Raw genomic sequence first — 22,123 nt, forward strand, 5'->3', positions numbered from 1 at the left:
CCCCATGGCTGAGTGGTACACTGCTCCTGTGGCCTGGGATTCGCCAGTTTGAATCCTGGGCTCGGACCTAAACACAGCTCATCAAGCCATGCTTTGGCAGCATCCCACTCCCACATAGAAGAACTAGAATGACTTAATAGCTAGGATACGCAACTATATACTGGGGCTTTGGGGAGGAAAAAAAGGAAACTTGGCAACAGGTGTTAGCTCAGAGCCAATCTTCCTCACCAAAAAGCAGACTTAAAAAAAAATAAACACAAACCCCTCCTTTTTGTTTCACCTCTGCTTACCTATATTCTCAATTTCTTCTCAGCCCAACTTCCTTGAAAATAGTATTTCTTGAAATAATCATTCTATACCTGCACACTTCCTTCTCCCTTTTCACCTTACTTGACTCTTACTGACATTTACACATCCCACTGAACATGCTTTCATTGCTACATCCGTATGTGGTGAATGAGCGGTGGTAAACCTAAAGAACTAGACATCTGAACCACCGTGGTTTAATGTACTTTCAGTTTATTCTTTAGACAAGTAATTATTAAGTACCTACAGACTAGCTACTTTGAGTACAGCAGTGAATCAGACAGACAGAAACTTAAAGTATAAGGAAGCGTAAGGAACAGGGGTGGAGACTGGAACGTCAAACAGACCTTACTGAGAAGCATTGTTTGAGCAAAGACCTGAAGGGTGTGAGGGGATGGGCTATGTGGACATCATGTGGAAGGGTTTAGCAAGGAACGGGGAACAGAGATTCCTGAGAGGGTACACACCTGGCCCGGGGTGACAGGGCCAGGCGCTTGGAGTGGAGCCTTCTCTCACTTAATTCTAAGGACTTTGTCATTTACTTGGAGTGAGATGGGAAGCTATTGGAGAGTTTTACTTTTTTTTATGTTTCAAAATTTTTAATTATTTTGAAAAAATTTCCAGCTTACAAAAAATTTGCAAGAATAGTAAAATAAATTTTCACTAATTTACATTTTGCCCACTTGCTTCATAACTTTTTATTTAGCACTTTTTTTCCTGAACCATTTGAGAGTAAGTTGCAGACATCATCATCCTTTCCTTTTTTAAAAAAAATTAATAAACTTCATTTTGTAGTGCACTTTTAGGTGCATAGCAAAATTGAGCAGAAAGTACAGAGATTTTTCATGTATCCACCCTCCCCCCCACACTCCTCCCTCCATCAGCATCCCTGTACCAGAGAGGTATGTTTGTTACAGTTGATGAACTGCACTGAAACATCATTGTCACCCAAAGCTCATAGTTTATATCAGGGTTCACTCTTGGTGGTGCACATTCTATGGGTTTGAGTAATTGGATGACACGTCTTCGCCATAGTAGTACAGTACAGAGTTGTTTCACCTCCTTAATAAGCCTCTGTGCTCTGCTTATTAATCCCTCTCTCCCCCCCAATGCATGGCAACCATTGATCATCTTACAGTCTCCATGGTTTGCCTTTTCCAGAATGTCATAGTTGGAATTGTACCATATATGACCTTTTGTGGTTGGTGTCTTTCACTTGGTAATATGCATCTCAATTTTCTCCGTGTCTGTTCTGGCTTGATAGCTCCCTTCTTTTTAGCACTGAATACTATTCCCTTGTCTGGATGTGCCACAGTTTATTTATCTACTCCTCTTCTGAAGTACATCTGGATTGCTTCCAAGTTTTGGCAGTTAGAATAAGGCTGCTAGAAACATATGTGCAAGTTTTCCTGTAGACGTGTTTGCAGTTCATATGAGTAAGTACCAAGGAGTGTGACTACTGGATCGTATGGTTAAGAGTGTGTTTAGTTTTGTAAGAAACCACCAGACTGTCTTCCAAAGTGGCTGTACCATTTTGCATTCCCACCAGCAAGGAATGAGTTCCTCTTGTTCCACATCCTCATCAGCATTTGGTGTTGTCAATGATCTGGATTTTGGCCATTCTCGTAGATGTATAGTGGTATCTCGTTGTTTTAATTTTCAGTTCCCTAATGACATTTGATTTCAAACATCTTTTCCTTTGCTTCCTTGCCATCTATATATCTTCTTTGGTGAGACGTCTGTTTAGATTTTGGCTCATTTTAAAATCAGGCTGTTTGCTTTCTTTTTTTTGTTTTTTTTTTTTTTTTTGAGGAAGATTAGCCCTGAGCTAACTACTGCCAGTCCTCCTCTTTTTGCTGAGGAAGCCTGGCCCTGAGCTAACATCTGTGCCCATCTTCCTCTACTTTATATGTGGGACGCCTACCACAGCATGGCGTGCCAAGCGGTGCCATGTCCGCACCCGGGATCTGAACTGGTGAACCCCGGGCCGCCGAGAAGTGGAACCTGTGCACTTAATTGCTGCGCCACTGGGCTGGCCCTGTTTGCTTTCTTACTGTTGAGTTTTAAGAGTTCTTTGTATGTTTTGGGTAAGTCCTTTACCAGATGTGTCTTTTGCAAATATTTTCTCCCAGTGTGTGGCTTGTCTTGTAATTCTCTTGATACTGTCTTTCACGGAGCAGAAATTTTTAATTTTAAAGAATTGCAGCTTATCAATTAGTTCTTTCATGCATTGTGTCTTTGATGCTGTATCTAAAAAGTCATCGTACAAGGTTATTGAGATTTTCTCCTGTGTTGTCTTCTGGGAGTTTTAGAGTTTTATGTTTTACATTTAGGTCTGTGATCCATTTGAGTTATTTTTTTATGAAGAGTGCAAAGTCTGTGTCTAGATTCACTTTTTTGCATGTGGATGTCCAATTGTTCCGGCACTGTTTGTTGAAAAGACTGTCTTTGCTCCATTGTATTGTCTGTGCTCCTTTGTCAAAGATCATTTGATTATGTTTACGTGGGTCTCTTTCTGGGCTTTCTGTTCTCTTCCATTGATCTGTTTGTCTCTTCTTTCCCCAGTACCACACTGTCTTGGTTACTGTAGCTTCATTGTATGTCTTAAAGTTGGGTTGTCTCGGTTCTCTGACTTTGTTCTCCTTCAATATTGTGTTGGCTATTCTAGGGCTTTTGCTTCTCCATATAAACTTTAGAATCAATTTGTCAGTATCCACAAAATAACTTGCTGGGATTTTGATTGGGATTGTGTTGAATCTATAGATCAATTTGGGAAGAACTGACACCTTGACACTGTTGCATCTTGCTATCCATGAATGTGAAATATCTCTCCATTTATTTAGTTTTTCTTTGATATCTTTGATCAGAGTTTTGTAGTTTTCCTCATATAGATCTTATACATACTCTGTTAGATTTATGCCTAAGTATTTCAGTTTTTTGGATGATAATGTAAATGGTAATGTGTTTCAATTTTAAATTTCAGTTGTTCATTGCTGGTATATAGGAAAGTGTTGCCTTTTGTACATTAACTTTGTATCCTGCAACCTTGCTATAATTGCTTATTAGTTCTAGCAAGTTTTTTTTTTGTCAATTCTTTGGAATTTTTATGTAGGTGATCATGCCATCTGCAAACAAAGACAGTTTTATTTCTTCCTGCCCCATCTGTATCCCTTTTGTTTCCTTTTCTTGCCTTGCTGCATTAGCTAGAACTTCTGGTATAATGTTGAAAGGCAGTGGTGAGATGGGACATCCTTGCATATTCCTGATCTTAGTGGGAAAGCTTTGAGTTTCTCATCAAGCATTAGGTTAGTTGTAGGTTTTTTGTAGATGTTCTTTATCAAGTTCAGGAAGTTCTCCTCTAATCCTAATTTACTGAGAGTTTTTATCATGATGGTTGTTGGATTTTGTCAAATGCTTTTTCTGCATCTCTTGATACGATCATGTAATTTTTCTTCCGTAGCCCGTTGGTGTGATGGATTACATTAATTGATTTTCAAATCTTTTTTTTTTTTTTGAGGAAGATTAGCCCTGAGCTAACTACTGCCAATCCTCTTTTGCTGAGGAAGACTGGCCCTGAGCTAACATCTGTGCCCAACTTCGTCCATTTTATATATGGGACGCCTACCACAGCATGGCTTTTGCCAAGCAGTGCCATGTCTGCACGTGGGATCCGAACCGGTGAACCCCGGGCCGCCGAGAAGTGGAATGTGCGAACTTAACCGCTGTGCCACCGAGCTGGCCCCAATTTTCAAATCTTAAACCAGCCTTTCATACCTGGGGTAAATCCCACTTGGTTTTGGTGTATAATTATTTTTATACGTTGTTGGATTGGATTGCTAAAATTTTGTTGAGGAGTTTTCCATCTGTGTTTATGAGAGATGTTGGTCTCTAGTTTTGTTTTCTTGTAATGTCTCTGTCTGGTTTTAGTATTAGGGTGATGCTGACCTTGTAAGAATGAGGTAGAAAGTATTCCCTCTGCGTTTATCTTTTGAAAGAGATTGTAGAGACTTGGTATAATTCCGTCCTTAAATGTTTGATAGAATTCACCGGTGAGCCCATCTGGGCTTGGGGATGAGCCTGTCAGAGGCGTTTGTCATTTCTGTTACAGTATTTTTGGTCTCTAGCATTTCATTTTGATTCTTAGAGTTTTCATCTGTCTGTCTGCTTACATTCTCTCTCTGGTCTTGTATGTTGTCTATTTTTTCTGTTAAAGCCCTTAGCATATCAGTCATAATTTTTATAAATTCCTGGTGTGATAATTCCAACAGTCTTGCTGTATCTGACTCTAGTTCTGATACTTGTTCATTCTCTTCAGACTATGTTTTTGCCTTTCAGTATTGCTTGTGTTTTTGGTTGATGGGGACGTGATGTACTGATGGAAGGAGCTGTGGCACATGTGCTTTTAGGAATGCAGTGGTGAGGTGTGGAGGGAGGGGCAGCCCTTCATCCTGTGGTCAAATCTCAGTCTCTAGTGAGCCTGCACCTCTGTGACCTTGACAAGTATCTCTCAGTACTTCCGTCTCAGGTGGGACAGGATGGCTGGAGGGCACTGGGCTTGTGTATTTCCCTTCCTCCATGGAAGGCAGCAGTTGGAGTTGGGTATTCTCCTCCACCAGGAGGTTAGTTTGTGATATAACCCCAGCTGGTTGGGCTCTGTAAATAGTTGCTCTTGAGGGCAGACGTATTAGGAAGAGAATGCTCTGGCTGTTTCAAAATAGTTCATTTACCCCTCTTCCTGCCAAAAGCCTGAGGGGATTTTCCTGTGATACTCATTTAGAAAGCTGTTGCAAGGGGCTGGCCCAGTGGTTAAGTGCGCACATTCCACTTTGGCAGCCCGGGATCCGTCAGTTCGAATCCCGGGTGCGGACATGGCACCACTTGGCAAGCCATGCTACGGTAGGTGTCCCACATATAAAGTGGGGGAAGATGGGCACAGATGTTAGCTCAGGGCCAGTCTTCCTCAGCAGAAAGAAAAGAGGAGGATTGGCAGATGTTAGCTCAGGGCTAGTCTTCCTCAGAAAAAAAAAAAAAAAAAAAAAAGCTGGTGCAAGAATCCGGGCAAGAGAAGTGACTTAAATCAGAGCAGTAGAAGTGGGGTGGATGAGAAGTGGTCAGATGCTGGATATGTTTTGATTGTAGAGCTAACAGGATATGCTAACCAATGGAATGTGAAAGGTGACTCAGGTTTTTGGCCCGAACATTGGAAGGATGGAATTGCCATTGATTGAGGTGGAGAAGGGTGGGAAGAACAGTTTGATTTTGTTCGTGTTGAATTTGAGATACCTTCTCACATCAAGTGAGGTGTCATTTAGACAGTTGGATATATGGGTGTGGAGTTCAGGAGAGAGGTACAAGCTGGAGATGGAAACCTGGGTGTTGTCATCATGTGGATGGTATTTAAAGCTATGAACCTGGGTGGAGATCAGAAGAGTGACTGGGGCAAGTGAGGAAATAAAGAGGAACCAGAAAAGGAGACTGAGAAGGAGAGACAAGTGATGAGGTGAGAGGAAGCCCAGGAGAGTGTGTTGTCTTGGTAGCCAATTGAGGAAAGTCTTTCAAGGAGGGGGGAGTTACCTGCTGATGTGGCCAGTAAGAAGAGGAGCGAGAACTGACCACCAGCCATAACAATAACATTGGTAATCTGAATAGGCAATTGCAGTGGGTGTTCAGGGTTCAAGAGAGAATGGAAGGAGAAGTGGAGACAGAAGTTTTGCTGTAAAGTGAAGAAGGGAAATGCAGCAAACGGATGTGGAGTCAAGAGACATTTTCTAAAGGATGGGACAGTGGCAGGAGTCCCGTTGGCACGTGCACCAATTCGGAGATGGCTGTGTGCATTCACAGTGCATCTCCGTGTGCTTTGAATGAATGCTCAGATGAACTTGAGTCTTTAGGAAAGATATAATTTCCTCTTTGAGTACTAGCTTTAAATAAAATTTTGGTCAACATTCTTACCACTCTTGACTACTTATTACAACATGGACAACAAAATTGACTTAAGTTCTTTGACTTGTGTCCACTGTATCAGAATATGTGCAGGGGTGCTTAGAATGTTAGAGAAGTGCACTGCATGGATAATGCAAATACACATTGGAAAAGAGACTTTAACTAGTTGAATAAGATATACTGGCAACTTTTCACTGAAAGAATATGCCAAGAAATGAATAACTGGTTATTTAAAAACTCTTGCTTATAGACTATATTTATTTCATATTGGTGGTTTCTCATTAACTATTAAGAATGACTCCACTAAACCTGTTACAAACGTGTGAATAATTTCGTAAATTATTCTAGAAGTATCTTTATCTTTATGCTGCCGAGAGCGTAGTTTTCAGTTGAGACCTGATTTTGAATGGCAGCCCTGTTATTTATTAGCTGAATTGCCTTAGACAAGGTACTTCGTCTCTGATTCTTGATTTCTTTATCTGTAGAATGGACTTGGCAGTGCCTGCTCCATTGGATGCTGTGTGGATTAAATCATACATACATGGCCCTACTGGGTGGGTTGTGTAGTAGCTAACATGTCACAGATACTTCTGCTATTTATCCTTTATATAAAAGCTAAAGTTGGGTTTCATTTTTTCTAAGTAGAAGCTAACTAAATTTATAGCTAAAATTTTTTTGAAAATAAAAGCTTGCTTGGTGCTATTGATATTCCCCTTACAAATTATTATCTGGCAACTGTACCAAGAGGCAAATTAAGGATATTATGTCACTACTTATATAACAAGAGAGGAAACGAATTTCTGCTAATTTTTTTATTGATTAAATTCAAAATATAATAATAATAGAGGACAATATTTTTAATATAGATCTACTAATGAGAAGGAAGGAGTTCTTTTTTGGGGCAATAACGTTTTACTTAGTTGGGGTTCAAAGTTGGTGTTTCCCATCACCAGAACATATAGGTGTTTAGCTAACAAAAACATTGTTCATCCACTGGTTATGTAAACACTGTCTGGCCTGTGGGCCATGGTTTCCCGTCACTGATTTGTAAGATTATTTCTGCATTGTCTGTGATTCCTTATATTTGTCAACTAAAAAAGCACACCCTAATTTTCATCATTTTAACTGGAAGAGTTTTTATCTATTTCCTTTGAAATATTGCTGATATACGAACTACATCTGTAGTTGTTTTCCTATAATCTTTCTGTAACAGCTTTCTTTTAAACATATTTTGAAATAATTTTATTTATTTATTTATTTATTTTGAGGAAGATTAGCCCTGAGCTAACATCTGCCACCAATCCTCCTCTTTTTGCTGAGGAAGGCTGGCCCTGAGCTAACATCCATGCCCATCTTCCTCTACTTTATATGTAGGATGCTTGCCACAGCCTGGCTTCTCAAGTGGTGCCATGTCCGTACCCAGGATCTGAGCTGGCAAAGCCCGGGCTGCTGAAGCGGAACATGCACACTTAACTGCTGTGCCACCGGGCCGGCCCCTAAAATAATTTTAGAGTAACATAGAAGTTGGGCATATAGTACAGAGAATTTCTGGATAGTCTTCTCCCAGCTTCCCCTAGGGATAGTATCATACATAACCATTGTAACTTCTTTTAAAAGTACCCTTAACATTGGCAAGTAAGCATTTATTTAAAAATGAATTCTCACTGTAATTCTGTTTACTGATGAAGAATTTGTGACTGTCTTTTCACTTTTTGTTTTTATTTCCAGGTCAGCCAGCATTACCAACCTCTCACTGGATCGATCTGGTTCTCCCCTGGTACCTTCATATGAGACATCTGTCAGTCCCCAGGCCAACCGAACATACGTGAGGACAGAGACCACAGAGGATGAACGCAAAATTCTTCTGGTACTGGTCCAGTGTCTTTGACCCATTGCCAGTTTTGAGCATAAAGAATGTTCAGCGTACTGATTTTTTTTTAAGAAACACACAGGTGAAATAACCAGTTAGCATATAAATTAATAGAGGAAATAATTAGCTTAAGTTTTTATTAGGATCACCTGAGAAATTGGTCAGGCATTCCATGCTCATGTATTGATTTAATGTTTTCTTGACAGCTTTCATCTGGCAAGATCAGAAATCAGGTGCCTCCATAAGAGGAGAGCTTAACTTTGGGTTAGGTCCCAGATTGCTGTTTAAACTTTGAAGCATGTTTCTTATACATGCAGAATACTTTTGAGACATTTAATACTATATGTTTATATGAGACAATAATCAGTTGTTTATTGAGTTTATGTGTAAAATACCATGTTCAATCCCAAGAGTGACTCAAAGAAGTGGAAGATACAGCTTCTGTCCCCAAGCTTACAACTCACAAGGCAGAAATGAGGTCGGTGGGCAGGGCCTTAATAGTAAAAGAAGTGAAACTTTAATAATAAAATAGAAATGTCATTAGTGGTGAGGGAGCCGGAAGGCTCTATGCTGAGAGGCCTGAGCTGGACATTGGAGGATGGAGCAGATTTGGGCCAGCAGTGAGGACAGCAGGTCTTAGGACAGGCAGAGAGGCAAGAAGAAGTGTTCCGCTTTCCATGGACCCGGGCAGGATTTATTAACTGGAACGGTTGGGGGGAGATTAAGTTGGACTCTGTGGGCATTGAGATTGGAAAGGTATTTGGGGCTACCTTGTGGAAGGTGTGAATTCAGTCTCTATAAGCTTAGATTTGAACCTGCAGGCGCTGAGTAACGTTGGAAGGTTTTTTGAGCGGGGAGTGACCCACTGAAGGCATTTCTCTAGGAGGAGGCACCAGGCGGTTGCATCTGGGTGAGAAGGGTGGGAGCCTGGTGGAGCGAAGGCCAACAGAAGCAGTTCCGGTAGATTAGTGTGGTGACTGCTCTCTCCCTTGCCCCTCTCCAAACGGGAGTGTGAAACTTTGTACTTAGACACCTAAGAGACTGATGATATGTGCCATTGACTGAAAAAATTATTTGGGATAGTTGGTTTTCAAGAGGAAAAGTTACATTTGGAATTAGTGAGCTGAGTTCAAGCTGTTGCCCATGCACATGTCATTTCTGTTAAATCATGTAACTGAGATACAAGAAAGGCATCTGAATTGAATTTCCTTTTATGAATGTAAAAACCACAGGAAATAATCTGAGAGTACATGGCACCCTTCCCAGGAGTAGTTACTTGCTCATAATGTACTTTCAGGACAGCGTCCAGTTAAAAGACCTGTGGAAGAAAATCTGCCATCACAGTAGTGGAATGGAGTTTCAGGATCACCGCTACTGGCTGAGGACACATCCCAACTGCATCGTAGGGAAGGAGTTAGTCAACTGGCTAATCCGAAATGGGCACATTGCCACAAGGTAGTGTGATCTTAGAAAGACTGTTGGGTGTTGTTACTTTATTTTTAATGAGGATGTGTCATTGTAGACATAAGGGGAGCATATTTCTTTGTGAATAGGGTGCTGTTTGTTTTCTGCATTTGGTATTTGGGGTACTAATTACTCAACCCTCCTCCTTCTGGGTTTTAACCAGTGGAGAATAGATGCAAGGAGCCAGATGGGGTCACGGTTTATTTATTTATTATTTATTAAATAATATACCTTATTTATTAAAGAAAACTGTGTGGTAATTCCCAGAACACAGAGCTCTCTAGTTAGGCAGGACTGGGGAGTGCAGTGGGAGCCCAAGACCACAGTGGGCTCCGCTGCTGCCCTCCTTTTCTGCGCATTGCAGCCTGTCTGGGGAGTTGGGGGCATGAGCCACCCGGCGTCCTAGCCTGCCTCATGAATCGTTTGTAGAAAGGAGACACACAGATCCTGTTGCCTTTCAAGGTAATGTGTCCCCTGGCTTTTCTGTGTGCTTAGATTAGCTACTCCTCCCTCATGGGAAGAAATAAGTATGTAGGAAGAGGGAGAAACGGCTTGAAGCCATGAAGTTCTGGGTTCCAGTTTGGCTATATCTCTTTTTGGCTTTGTGCTTTTAGTCAAGTTATTCAAGCTCTGAGACTTGGACCTCTTGGTTCCAGCATGAGGGAACTATATGGTCCTGTGAAGAAGCCATGAGGATGAAATGAAGGAATATGGGCTAAAGTGCTTTATAAATTGTGAAATGCTCTATGAGTGCAGTGTGTTAGTAAGTGTCTGTTTCATGTCGTGTGCACGCATGTTTTATACCCGTGTGTGTGCTGGTTGGTACCGACTCCTCATGGAGACTGTCAGTTCCTTGAGGGCAGGCGCTGTACTCCTCAGCAGCTTCCACCCCTCCAGTAAGCACACGGGCGGACTACACGTGTGTCGAGTACCTGATAAAGCGTCTTGTCATTAGAGTTAGGTTTCCTCAGGACTGCCTTGCCAGTAGGTTCTCCTTGACTGTGGGACCTGGAAGAATCTTTTAATTTAGCTTCACGTCTCTGTTGCATTATCCCTAACCTATCCAAGGACTATTTGAAATTCCAACTGACTAGAATGGGAAAAACTTCAGCTTGTGTCTCATTTTCTGTCTGCAAAATTGTTCTGACTGACTTTAAAGTTTCATTTCTGTTGGATCTGATTCAGGGCACAAGCTGTAGCAATTGGACAAGCGATGGTGGACGGACGGTGGCTGGACTGCGTGAGCCACCATGACCAGCTCTTCAGGGATGAGTATGCGCTCTACAGACCCCTGCAGGTAGTGCCCGGCGTCACTGCTCACCGGCGATGGCAGGCGCTGTGATGTCTGTTTGCAGCGGGAACAAGAAGTAGTTGAATTACCCAAAGATATACTTTTCTAGCATGTTTTCTGTACTGTTTGAGTAAGGTTAAAACGTTTTTACTTGGTGTATAGCGATGATGAAAAACCTGTTGGAATAAAAAAATGCAGTTGGTGTGGCTGTTCTTAACCTTGGCCTGTGGTCTTGTAGCTGCTTGTCATTTAACATCAGTGGTTTTCAGTTTTGCTTTGTCTCTGTTTTTAGGACTAAGAGGGAATATACATAACAAAATGACTGAAAAATTGAATGTCACCGTTGAAATAGATTTTGACTCTTTATCAGTGTTAAATGATATAGCAATGGTAAAATGATGAGTATTCTATTTTATTACTTTAATTAGGGAAGTGAAAATTATTTAGAGAGAGAACTTTAGAAAAAGATATCCTTTCACTTTTGGTTTATGTTAATTTGATACATGTAATGGTAACACCTTTATGAACTAAAACTGGAGACTCAGTGTGAGAAAAGGTGAAGGACCCGAAAGCCTGGTGTGGGTCGTCTGTCCGCATCTAGTGGTGGTTTCCCGGGAGGTGTCCTTGCCTTCGCGCAGACTTAGAGTAAATCCTCCGCCACCTTCACTCGCAGGACCAAAGAGGAAATAAAACCCTGTAAAAATCTGTATATTAATTTTAACCATAATATGCTCCCTAAGCCTACTGGTTAATGAAAATTATAATTTTAGGAGTGGAATTGTCCTCATGATACCAGTTTACTACTTAGTTTCTATTAACTTGCTTATTTTTATATAAATTTATTCAGTAGTTAGCTTTGTAGAAATATTGTACTAGAATCTGTTTGTAGTGTGACAGCTTCAACATGGTTCCCATTGAGGGTCAATTGTTGAGATCCTGTCTTGATCCTTTCAGAGTACAGACTTTTCTGAGACCCCTTCTCCGGACAGTGACTCCGTGAACTCTGTGGAAGGACACTCGGAGCCATCATGGTTTAAAGACATAAAGTTTGATGACAGCGACACAGAGCAGATTGCTGAAGAAGGTGACGATAATTTGACTAGTGAGTTTAGCTTTCTAACATTTTAGTTTTTATGAACCGTTGCTGTGTACATATGATAAAATGAGACTTCTATTTGTTTAGTTGCAACAATCCTACTTTAAACTTTATGGCTTCCAACTAAATGTAAACATCTGATAGCAATCCTTGTCCTAGATACAGTATTTTCTTAAAAAACCAACTTGTTAGGCTACTGGTGTTCTCACATTTTGCTGTGGTCTCTAGTTTGCAGCAGCTTAAAAATAACTGAGCTAATAACGCAGCAGACAACTTCCTCACCTCTCCACTGCGTATCAGACTTTATCTCTGCAGAACCTCCAAGATATTTCTTCATTTTAAAAATTCATTTTATATTTAACTTGTTCACACTTCAAGTCTACACAGAAGTACATGAAAATACTGTATCCATTTTGGTATTGCACATTGGGCTTGTATATTAAAAAAACATTTTTTTCCTTTCCTCCAATACCCTGATGAAACCCATTTTTACTCCCCTCCTCTCCCTATATTTCTTTCCCCTCCCCAACACTAAAAGACTCTGCCAGTCCTAGCAAGCGCACGTCAGTCAGCAGTTTCCAGTCCACAGTGGACAGTGACTCAGCCGCCTCCATCAGCCTGAACGTGGAGTTGGACAACGTGAACTTCCACATCAAGAAGCCCTCCAAGTACCCACACGTGCCCCCTCACCCTGCTGACCAAAAAGGTAGGAGGTAGTCACCATCCAGAGTCCAAGCACAAGGCTGCAGAGCTGGCCTCGGTCTCCTGCCCGCCAGTCCTTCCGGCTTCCTCTGTCCCCCATGGCTGAGGGCAGCTCGGGTGGATTTTGTTCCACCCTTTCTCATTTTCCCTGCACCTCCTCCCTACACTTTTTTTGATTGGTTCTTTTTATTTCTCCTTTTCTCCCTCAGTACCACCACACCCAGTTTAAAGGGTGTCATCTTTAGAAGGAACTACCCTTGACTGCTCTTCCCTTAGCGTAATGTGCAACTTCCAAGGTGGCGTTTCTTTGCATTTATAACATGGATGTTCTGCTCTATTCATTTCTCTTTCTTCATTTAACATTTTCAATCTATTTGCTTATGCTCTTATGCAGTAGCGTGGTATTGCACTAAACCTTTTCAGATGCTTGAACTGGATTGGGGGAAAATCATTCACACATTCCAAAACATCTTTCTACTATAATTTAAAATGCTTATTATGTATATGCTATATTTATAAAGGAATTTTCTTCTCTAATTAATACAAAATGTATTCATTCTTTATTTTTAGCTATCTTATTTGAGCCTTTAATCTACTGACTCAAAAATAATAATGACCATATTCAAAAGACATTCTATATAAAAGGAAAAATAAAGTAAACCATTACAGAAATCTGACATAACAGTATATGAAAAATGAAATCCTTTTTTTAATGGATGATGGGATTTACTTTGTTGGATATAATTAAAAGCCAATTTAAATTTTAACCCTAAAGTGCCATTATGTGAAAGTACATTAATAAAAAATACATAAGTAAATAAATAATTGTGGGATTTCACTGTGTTATCGTAACTGAAAAATCATTATTATAAAGATGAAGCATTTTATTCCATGATTTCACCTGGAGTTTGAATTTTTAATATTTGGCTCTCTAAAGTTGAATTGTCTCCTCACTTAGATCTGAAATGCTTGTGGAATTCTTTGCTGCTCCCTATTTTGAGCCTAAAAGTATGATCAGAAAAGAGAAACTTTTGAATTTAAACATCTATGCTGACATAATTGGAAACATTCACATTTCTACAACAAATTTTTCATAATTGTTAAATTAGCCATTACAGTCATGAGCTGCATAACGTTTCAGTCAATGACTGACTGCACCTTCAACGGTGCTCCCATAGATTAGCACCATATAGCCTAGGTGTGCAGTAGGCTCTACCTTCTAGATTTCTGTAAGTGCTGTAGGGGAGGAAGAAATTTTTGTCTGTCTTTCTAGGTTCTTCTGGCTGGTCTAAGAATTAAGTTGACATGAGACCGATTAACAGGAGAAAAACAAACAGAAGTTTAATAACATGTATATGTGGGAGAAGCCCAGGAAACCCTAGTAACTCACCAAATGGCTGAAGCCTTCCGCTTAAATACCGTCCTCAGCTAAAGACAAAAGAAGGTGTTGGGGGTGGGGAGAGTCAGGGACTCAAATGGAAGGAAGACAATTCACAGGTAGGTGAAAAGGAGCAAACGTTTGGAAAACAAGGGTTGGTTTGGCCATACAGAAACAGAAGAACACAGAGGGAAGCCCAGCAGACAGGCTTTTCTGGGTTCCTCCCTGTCAACTACCCAGTTCATGTGGTGCTAAGGTGAGAGCTCACCTCCTGAGACAAGTTTATTTAATCTGAATTATTTTACACAGTTAAAGGAGAGGTAACAAGAAAAACTTCCTGAGTCTTTTGTTCCTTAAAAATAATCAGCCTAAAATAGTCCTTATGTTAAAGACACACATTTTGGGGTGGTAAATTTTGTTCCCCTTTGGTACACTTTACGATGTTAGCGACGCATTTCTCAGAGCACAGCTCTGTTTTAAGCGATGTGTGACTGTATCATCAAGATGTGGTAAAAGATGTGGCGTCTAAGAGTTACAGTAATAAAAAGGTATATCTTATTTAAAAGTAGAAATTTAGAGAGAGTGTCAGAAAAGAGGAGACTTGACTCGCATTAAACATGAGTGAGATACCCATCTTTATGGGAATCCTCAAAATAGAAATTGGGAAATTGGTGGAGAACATCTCGGTGAGTATGAAGGGAGAGTGAAGCAGAGGTGATGTTTGTGTGAGAACAGCCTGTCAGCTGTGGTCTCAAGGGTACTGGGTGATGCTTTTGTGGTATAAGTTAGGTGTGGTAGAGGCAGGGTCTGTCACGACAGAGGATAGCTGTTCTCTGGACACACTTCTTGATGGTTTCGTTCTGCTGAGAGTAGAGTGTGAAATACATTTTTGACTTGCTGGTAATTTCACCTCTTGGAAAGTTAAGGAAGTTTTGGAAATCATGAAGAAAGTGACCTGTCATCATGGAACTTATAATAGCAAAAGATGGACTGCTGGGCGCAGTCGGACATTGACCTCGGGAGCCTGACTTCATGGCGTTGGGAGAGGGCTGGAAGAGAAGGCTCCAACAAGACTTTTCACAGCACCACCTCAAAGTGTGTCTCTAAGGAGAACTGAAGGGGAAGCGCCGCTGTTGAAAAATCATCGTGATTCCTCTGGAACCTCTGATCTCAGTCCTTTAAAAAGATGGATTGGTCCACTAAAGTTGTAGGAGGCAACCATTGTAGAAGGATGAATCTGAAAGAGGGGGCCAGCACTTTTGAGAAAAATGGCAGGATAGCAGAAGTCCAGAGTGCACTGAAGGTTGGAGTAAATGCCAAGGATATCTTAGAAAAGATTTTTAAAATTGTGATGAAAAGAAGGAAAGAAAGAGAAACTAGACCAGTTATTTCGGGAAGTTGATATAATAATTGAAGTTTTTTTTCTCTCAAGATAACACACATGGTTAAGAGGAAAGTGAAGCGCAAGATAAGAGATAGAGAATACCTGCTATTTTAAGTAAGTCTTGCCAAGTTCAGGCAAACTGTATGCCAGATTATTGAAAGATTATTGAAAGATTTTGGGGACAGAGTTCATCATCTTTGAAGAATTGTGGAGAACAGGAGAGGGTTTAAATGACTGTAGTTAGAGATGCATTAAAATTTTTTAAAGGATAGGTTCTTGATATGACATTGGAAGTTGACAAAATTGTGGGGAAGTTTAGTGAAAGACTGTACTGTGGTATTTGGAAAAGGGAGTAGTGGTGATTGGGCCCAGTGTTGGTTACCTAAAATAAGTTGTTCCAAAACAACCACATTCCATCTTTGATGGGGACTGCGATGGGCACTGTAGTCTGTGATGTTAGAGAGACGTTTGATAGTCTCTCAGAAGCTTGTGGACAGTTTTGTGTTTGATGTATGTTGGAGAGTGTTAGAGGCAGTGGTTGTGTTTACTTGTTAAAAGCACAGGCTCAGAAGTCTCTGTGAGCCTCTGTGTGTAAAAAACGCACATAAAGAGCTTAGTGTTTTTGGCAAATGTAAGAACTTAGTAATGCCACTGTTAATATAATACATGGATTTGTAGTCTTTTTAACGGTTGTGCCAAATATTGAAAGAGTAATTAATAATTTGACATCAATTGGAAGGGGAATGCTCCTTGGTTGTGCTATAGGGCTTTGTCGGTCTATATTCACTGTTGTTCAATGATTTTTTTTCGGTCAGTATTTTTAATATTTTTCAGATTCACAAATCATTAAAATATGAAAAGAATAGCTAGCTTGTTGGATAGGAGAATTGGAATTTAAAGATCTTTATTTTCTTATATAGTAGACTGAGACTAACAAGATGAAATTTAATGCAAACAGAAAATAATGTAATGAGGCTTAAAATGTTTACCATGACTGTGGTGGAGAAAGCTGTTCTTGTTAGTTTATGTGGTGTTGCCTCAGGCGTCTGGAGTGTCTGAGAGAAGTGATGTGTGTGTGGCTGAAGGAGAGCTGGGTTCCCTAGGGGAGCAGGGAGCATTTGCTCCTGTGTGCTGCCGTGTCCAGTGGTGTCTGAAGTCCATCTTTTAGGGTTCTTGAGGATCCGTGCCTACCCTGGGTGAGAGGTTAGGTGGGCTTGGTGACTTCTGTTTCCTTTTAATTCTCAGTCTGTGAAATGAGAACTCTAGATCCAGAGTTTTAAAAGGATTACAAAGAGTGTAAGGAATCCTTTAGCCTACTCAGTAAGAATGTAGTAAAGTTCCAGCATCAGAAAGAAGGTGATTATTATTAGGTTGATCTCCTACGTCATTTGCAACCTTGAGAATCTATAATTTAAGGATTTTATAAATCCCCTATATATGTTCTGGCTTTCACAGTTCTCTCTTGTTAGTTTTTAGCATACTAAGAAGAATTATTATGTTTCTGTTTTTCTTGTGAAGTTGAAATACAGTAATTCATCTTTTTCTACATTGTAGTTAAGGTAAGCACTGATTACCAGAAGGGTAAAGGTGGTCCAGGTGATCTCGTAGTGGAGAGAAAGAATGATAGCCTTCTCCTGCCTCTGGCTTTCATTCCTCTGAAAGTACAAGTGGGAATGAGTGGTTTTTATCTCTCCATTGAAGTTAAAGGTAATACTTACTAAATCTCTTCTCAGTGCTCGCCCTCCATCTTCTAAGGTTGAGAAAATTTGGATTTATAAAATTGGTTGAAATATCTGTACTTAAAAAAAATCTGCCTTTTTAAATCTTATGTAAGCAAACTCCTCATTTGAAGAAACTTGTAAAACTGAGACAATGTGTTCTTCTCGTTTGATTAATTTTTCGCTGTTGGTCTTAGAGAGTTGTACAATTAAAATACATTTTACTATGTGTTGTAAGCAGGATTCTGAATGATTCTTGGAAGTTAGTGAGTAGAAGCTAGTGAAGAAAGTGAAAATTGTGGTTCCCACGAGCCTCTGGATCTGACTTCCCGTTTAGAGGAGAATATAGGCTGTGGGGTCAGGACATTAAACACCACCAGGACGAGGCAGTCGGTCGAGTCCAGAGTGCAGGATGCTCCACAGGGCCTGTGGCCTGGTGCTTTCAGAAGTCCTTATCATCAAAAAGGAAAAAGGTCAGAGGTCTGCTTTAGATGAAAGAGAATGAAGGGAACCTTTTTGGATCCAGGTTTGAGGAAGAAAAACCTTTATTAAAGCATTTTGAGGACAGTTAGATAAATTTGAACATGTACTAATTCGAAGATGTTAAGACCTTGTCAGTTTCTTTAAGTGTGTAAATGGTATTTTGGCTCTAGAGAAGAATGCCCATATTTTTAAGAGATGCGTTCTGAAATATTAGCAGTAAAGTGTCATGAAGTGTGTACCTTTAAATGGGCAGGGAAAAAGCCTACATGTATGTAGAGAGAAATTGGATATGGCAAGTCATTAGCAATTGTTGAATCTAGGTGGGCGGTGTACAGGACTTTCTGTATGTTTGAATTTTTTCATAGTAAAATGGGGACAATCCACTACTTCGAAGTTTATATGTGTATCTATTCAAGCTTTGTGTGAAAGGGAAGCTTGTGAAGCCCATGCATTTGTTGCAGGAATAGGGGCTGGCGTTTCTCGTTCTCTGAGGGAGTATAAGTAAAGGGTAGCATCTGTTTTCACGCGTCCACATCCTTGATTTTGTTGTATTTGGCATGGCACACTTAACATTTCCAAATAAAGTTTTTTCTCTGCTTTCTTGTTCGAAGAATGAGTGTATTGCCTTGTAAACACATTGACATTTGAAACCCATTTGTTTGTAAGTGAAATCTACTTCGAAAGAATTTGGTGGAGAACCTTTACCTTATAGGGCTTAAAATGTGTTGTGGTTTAATTTGCATGGTGGAAAGAACCCACTTGAGCTGGGCTTGGTCACAGACTTAGAGAAAGGTTCATGGGGAAGTAGAGAGTAAGTTTCACTTGTAAGAAAAATATTTAGTATTCTAAAAGTTCTAAAAGAACGCATTCTGAGTGTGTTCAGCAGTTATCACAACCATTTGGCAGTGTTGGTTAGAACTTTTGAAAGAGTAAAACTAATTCAAAAACTGATAAAAATCCTGATGAGTTATATTTTTATTCCCTGCCAATGTCACTTTTGTATTAATTTGTTTTATAGCTTACGTTCCGAAATTTAAAAAAACCCTTATATTGTTTTATCAGGTGCCTTTGCTATCTGTGAACTCCTTTGTGTATAGACAAAGTCATTATTTGTTAAATAATACAGTTATACATGAGAAAAATAGTGTAACCTTTTAGGCTTGTCATGCAAACTACTGAAGATCTCAGTTTTCGTAAAGCAGTTCAGTTTTGGTAAGGGGAAAATGATCAGTTAAAGATTATCTGACATTACTGTTTCAAGGTTCTGTTATTTTTTTTGTTGTTAAAGATTGGCACCTGAGCTAACATCTGTTGCCAATCTTCTTTTTTTTTCCCTTTTTATCCCCAAAGCACCCGCTAGTACATAGTTGTAAATTCTAGCTGTGGGTCCTTCTAGCTCTGCTATGTGGAAGGCTGCCTCAGCATGGCCTGACGAGGGGTGCCATGTCCACACTTAGGATCTGAACCTGTGAAACCCTGGGCCACCCAACCAAAGTGCGCAGACTTAACCACTTGGCCGCAGGGACAGCCCCTCCAATGAGTTATTAAGTCTATTACATTTTGGTATGAAGTGTGTGGAGCTGGTGTAAACAGGTGTTTTAGCCTAAAGCTTTCTTGGATTGGCCGGGCAGTGATGGGTTTAGTCTGAGTAATACTTTGTGTGTGGGTGTGTTCTCTGTACTATACTGGCATGTTAGAGTCATAAGTCTCTCCTTTCCTTCCTCCTCTCTGCTCTCTCCCTGGTATACAGAGTATTTGATTTCTGACAACGGAGGACAACAACTCTCAATAAGTGACGCCTTCATCAAAGGTAATTGTATCAAAAGCTGTACATGAGACGGTGTCTCTTTTGTTCATGAGAATATTCTTAGGGCCTACCACACTGATTGGTGCAGAATAGGTACTAAAAATATTAGTATCATGGGAACACTGTTTTTAATATGTGTTGTAACTTTGAGAATGTTGAGAACCAAGAATATAAACTTGGACTTGGTTTGAGAGAAGAATGTCTCTGATCTGAAAATAGTTCTTTAAAAGCTTTTAAATGGAATTTGATTTTTTTCTTTTAAAGGCGTAAATAGTTTATGCTTTCCTGTATTGTGAGTAGAATATTAAGTATTGATATGTATATCATCAATTGAACTTGTCAAAAAGCCCACAGGCAGATCTCATCCAGTTAGGATGCTGCTTGCCTTGAGGGAATGGGAAGGAGGGGTAGGCGGAAGAGGATAAAGAACTGACTCTGTTGATCCAATTCTTGGGGACAAGAAGAAGTACAGAAGAATACAAGCCTTTTCTTAACCCTTCCTGCTTGGCTTGCCATGGAGTAAAGACATACTTAAGTGGTCCATAACACTCCACAGCTTAGACCTCAGACAATGGGAGGGTTTCAAATGAAAGAGAGCAGGGCGGGCAAGCTGGTACGAGAGAGGCCACCTACAGCTGATCTCATAACTTAGCAGTGTCTGTAAATTCATCTCTGAGCACCTGGTTCAGCCAGAAGTTTGTAGACCAGCCGTTCACGTAATTGCAATGTGCAGTTCTTAGACCTTACGTGTCACGGACGCATGCCTCACCGTGTCGTCTGCTGGACTGTTTGTTGCTTTGCTTTAAGAGGGGGAAGACTAGAGAATTTTTGTGAGCATTTCCCATCTGTTTTCTTTCCGTTTATTTAGTCACATTTTTCAACAGTTATTTAGTGAGCATCTTTTTGCAAAACATTTAATATTATCTATTAATTTTTTTGCTTGATCCATTTTTATTCTTTCTAGAAATTTAAGGATTTTACAAAATTTTACATAAATTGTTATTTATCATGTTTTAATATTTCTTTATAGTTTTTGGGTCTGACTTATAAAAGTTTTGCTAAAAAAAAGCCTTTGTTCAGCATTGAAAAAGAAACACCATTAAGTGTTGTATGAATAGACTTGTGCCCTGTTAGATGCTGTCTGAGATGTGGCAGAACTGAACTTTTCTCTGAAGTCCAGCACCCACACTGTCACATGTTGTTCTGTCAGCATTCAGACTTCTGTTGAATGCAGTTTTCAGTTTGTGATTTTATAGGGAAGGTTAACCCCCTCCTTTTTTAATGTCCCCAAATAAATAAAAGGACAGTGTAAAAAATCTCATTTTATTTGCTTTTCAGAAGCTGTATTTGTAATTATTGGCTTGAGAGTCCTAGTTGCTTGTGTAAATACCTTTGCTTTTCACAGTTCTGTCTCTGATTTTGGCTCTTGTGAGTACTGATGATCTAATTCAGACTTACTTTTATTTATGTATTTATACATGTCCTTTCCTTTTTACACCATCAATTTGAATTGGCCCACTTAAGAAATTTAAAAAAGGAAATTGGCAATTTCTAAATCTATGAATGGATGGTATAAAACATAACAATGAAGTATAATTTCTTATTTTGTACTTTACTTAGAATCCTTATTTAATCGTCGAGTTGAGGAGAAATCCAAAGAACTGCCCTTTACGCCTTTGGGCTGGCATCATAACAATCTGGAGCTGCTGCGGGAGGAGAATGGAGAGAAGCAGGCCATGGAGAGGTTGCTGTAAGGCAGGAGCGTTTGGATTTGATTTTCCACTTGTATAATCTTTTTTTTATTCTTATTTTCCAATCCTCCTCTTTTTGCTGAGGAAGACTGGCCCTGAGCTAACATTGTGCCCATCTTCCCCTACTTTTTTCTTTTAAATGTGTGGGACACCTACCACAGCATGGCTTTGCCAAGCGGTGCCATGTCCGCACCCAGGATCCGAACCAGTGAACCTTGGGCCGCTGATGCGGAATGTGCGCACTTAACTGCTGTGCCACTGGGCTGGCCCCTACACTTGTATAATCTTCAGTGACTTGATAGGCAAATGCATAGTACTTCTTCCTCATAAAGTTAAAAATACTAGGATTACTTGGGAAGTAAAGCCTGTTCTGATGAAATTTCTTATAAAACAATAGAGTCCTAACCTGTGCTTGTCTGTCCCCATTGTAATTTTTGTGCTAAAATTGCATTGAATTAAAAGGGTCATCTTAATTGAAGATGTTCACAGATTTCATTTACATGCAGAATCATTAAGGTGCAGAAATACTGACAGAATAAAGTTGACCTAGAAGATTTATCTGTGAGCCATAATTCCTATGCTTATTTCTTTGTAGACTGCTTCTTGCATCTTCAGTTATTGTCCCTGGCAGTATTAACTGTGAAAACTTCTTCCTTGCAACATTTTTGTAGTTCAGCTAATCATAACCACATGATGGCACTGCTCCAACAGTTGCTCCATAGTGAGTCATTGTCACCATCTTGGAGGGACATCATTGTATCCCTGGTCTGCCAGGTTGTTCAGACAGTCCGACCTGACGTCAAGAACCGGGATGACGACATGGATATCCGTCAGTTTGTCCACGTCAAAAAAGTGAGCTCTGCTACTGCTTCCCTGATGCTAGGCGCTGAGGAGCTGGGTCTGAGAGTCGTTCATCTCTTGATGGAGATC

The 22,123-nt window shown here is 40.1% G+C and overlaps 1 protein-coding gene across 42 annotated transcripts in view; it reads left to right on the top strand.

The window, feature by feature from the left end:
• PIKFYVE (phosphoinositide kinase, FYVE-type zinc finger containing) overlaps positions 1-22,123 on the top strand; it is a 76,871-nt gene that overhangs the window by 16,901 nt on the left and 37,847 nt on the right. For 12 of the 42 annotated variants that reach the window (XM_070581848.1, XM_070581868.1, XM_070581840.1 and 9 more), the window contains 8 exons: positions 7,978-8,116; positions 9,417-9,574; positions 10,769-10,880; positions 11,829-11,976; positions 12,509-12,676; positions 19,386-19,445; positions 21,063-21,192; positions 21,865-22,045. In XM_070581848.1, the coding sequence (XP_070437949.1) occupies positions 7,978-8,116; positions 9,417-9,574; positions 10,769-10,880; positions 11,829-11,976; positions 12,509-12,676; positions 19,386-19,445; positions 21,063-21,192; positions 21,865-22,045 (1,096 nt within the window). Of the gene's footprint in view, positions 1-6,734; positions 6,804-7,977; positions 8,117-9,416; positions 9,575-10,768; positions 10,881-11,828; positions 11,977-12,508; positions 12,688-19,385; positions 19,446-21,062; positions 21,193-21,864; positions 22,046-22,123 lie in introns of those variants that run through there. The other 30 variants (XM_070581858.1, XM_070581860.1, XM_070581863.1 and 27 more) reach the window with 8 other exon arrangements.

The sequence above is a fragment of the Equus przewalskii genome, chromosome 17 (assembly GCF_037783145.1).
Source record: "Equus przewalskii isolate Varuska chromosome 17, EquPr2, whole genome shotgun sequence".
Lineage (NCBI taxonomy): Eukaryota > Metazoa > Chordata > Mammalia > Perissodactyla > Equidae > Equus > Equus przewalskii.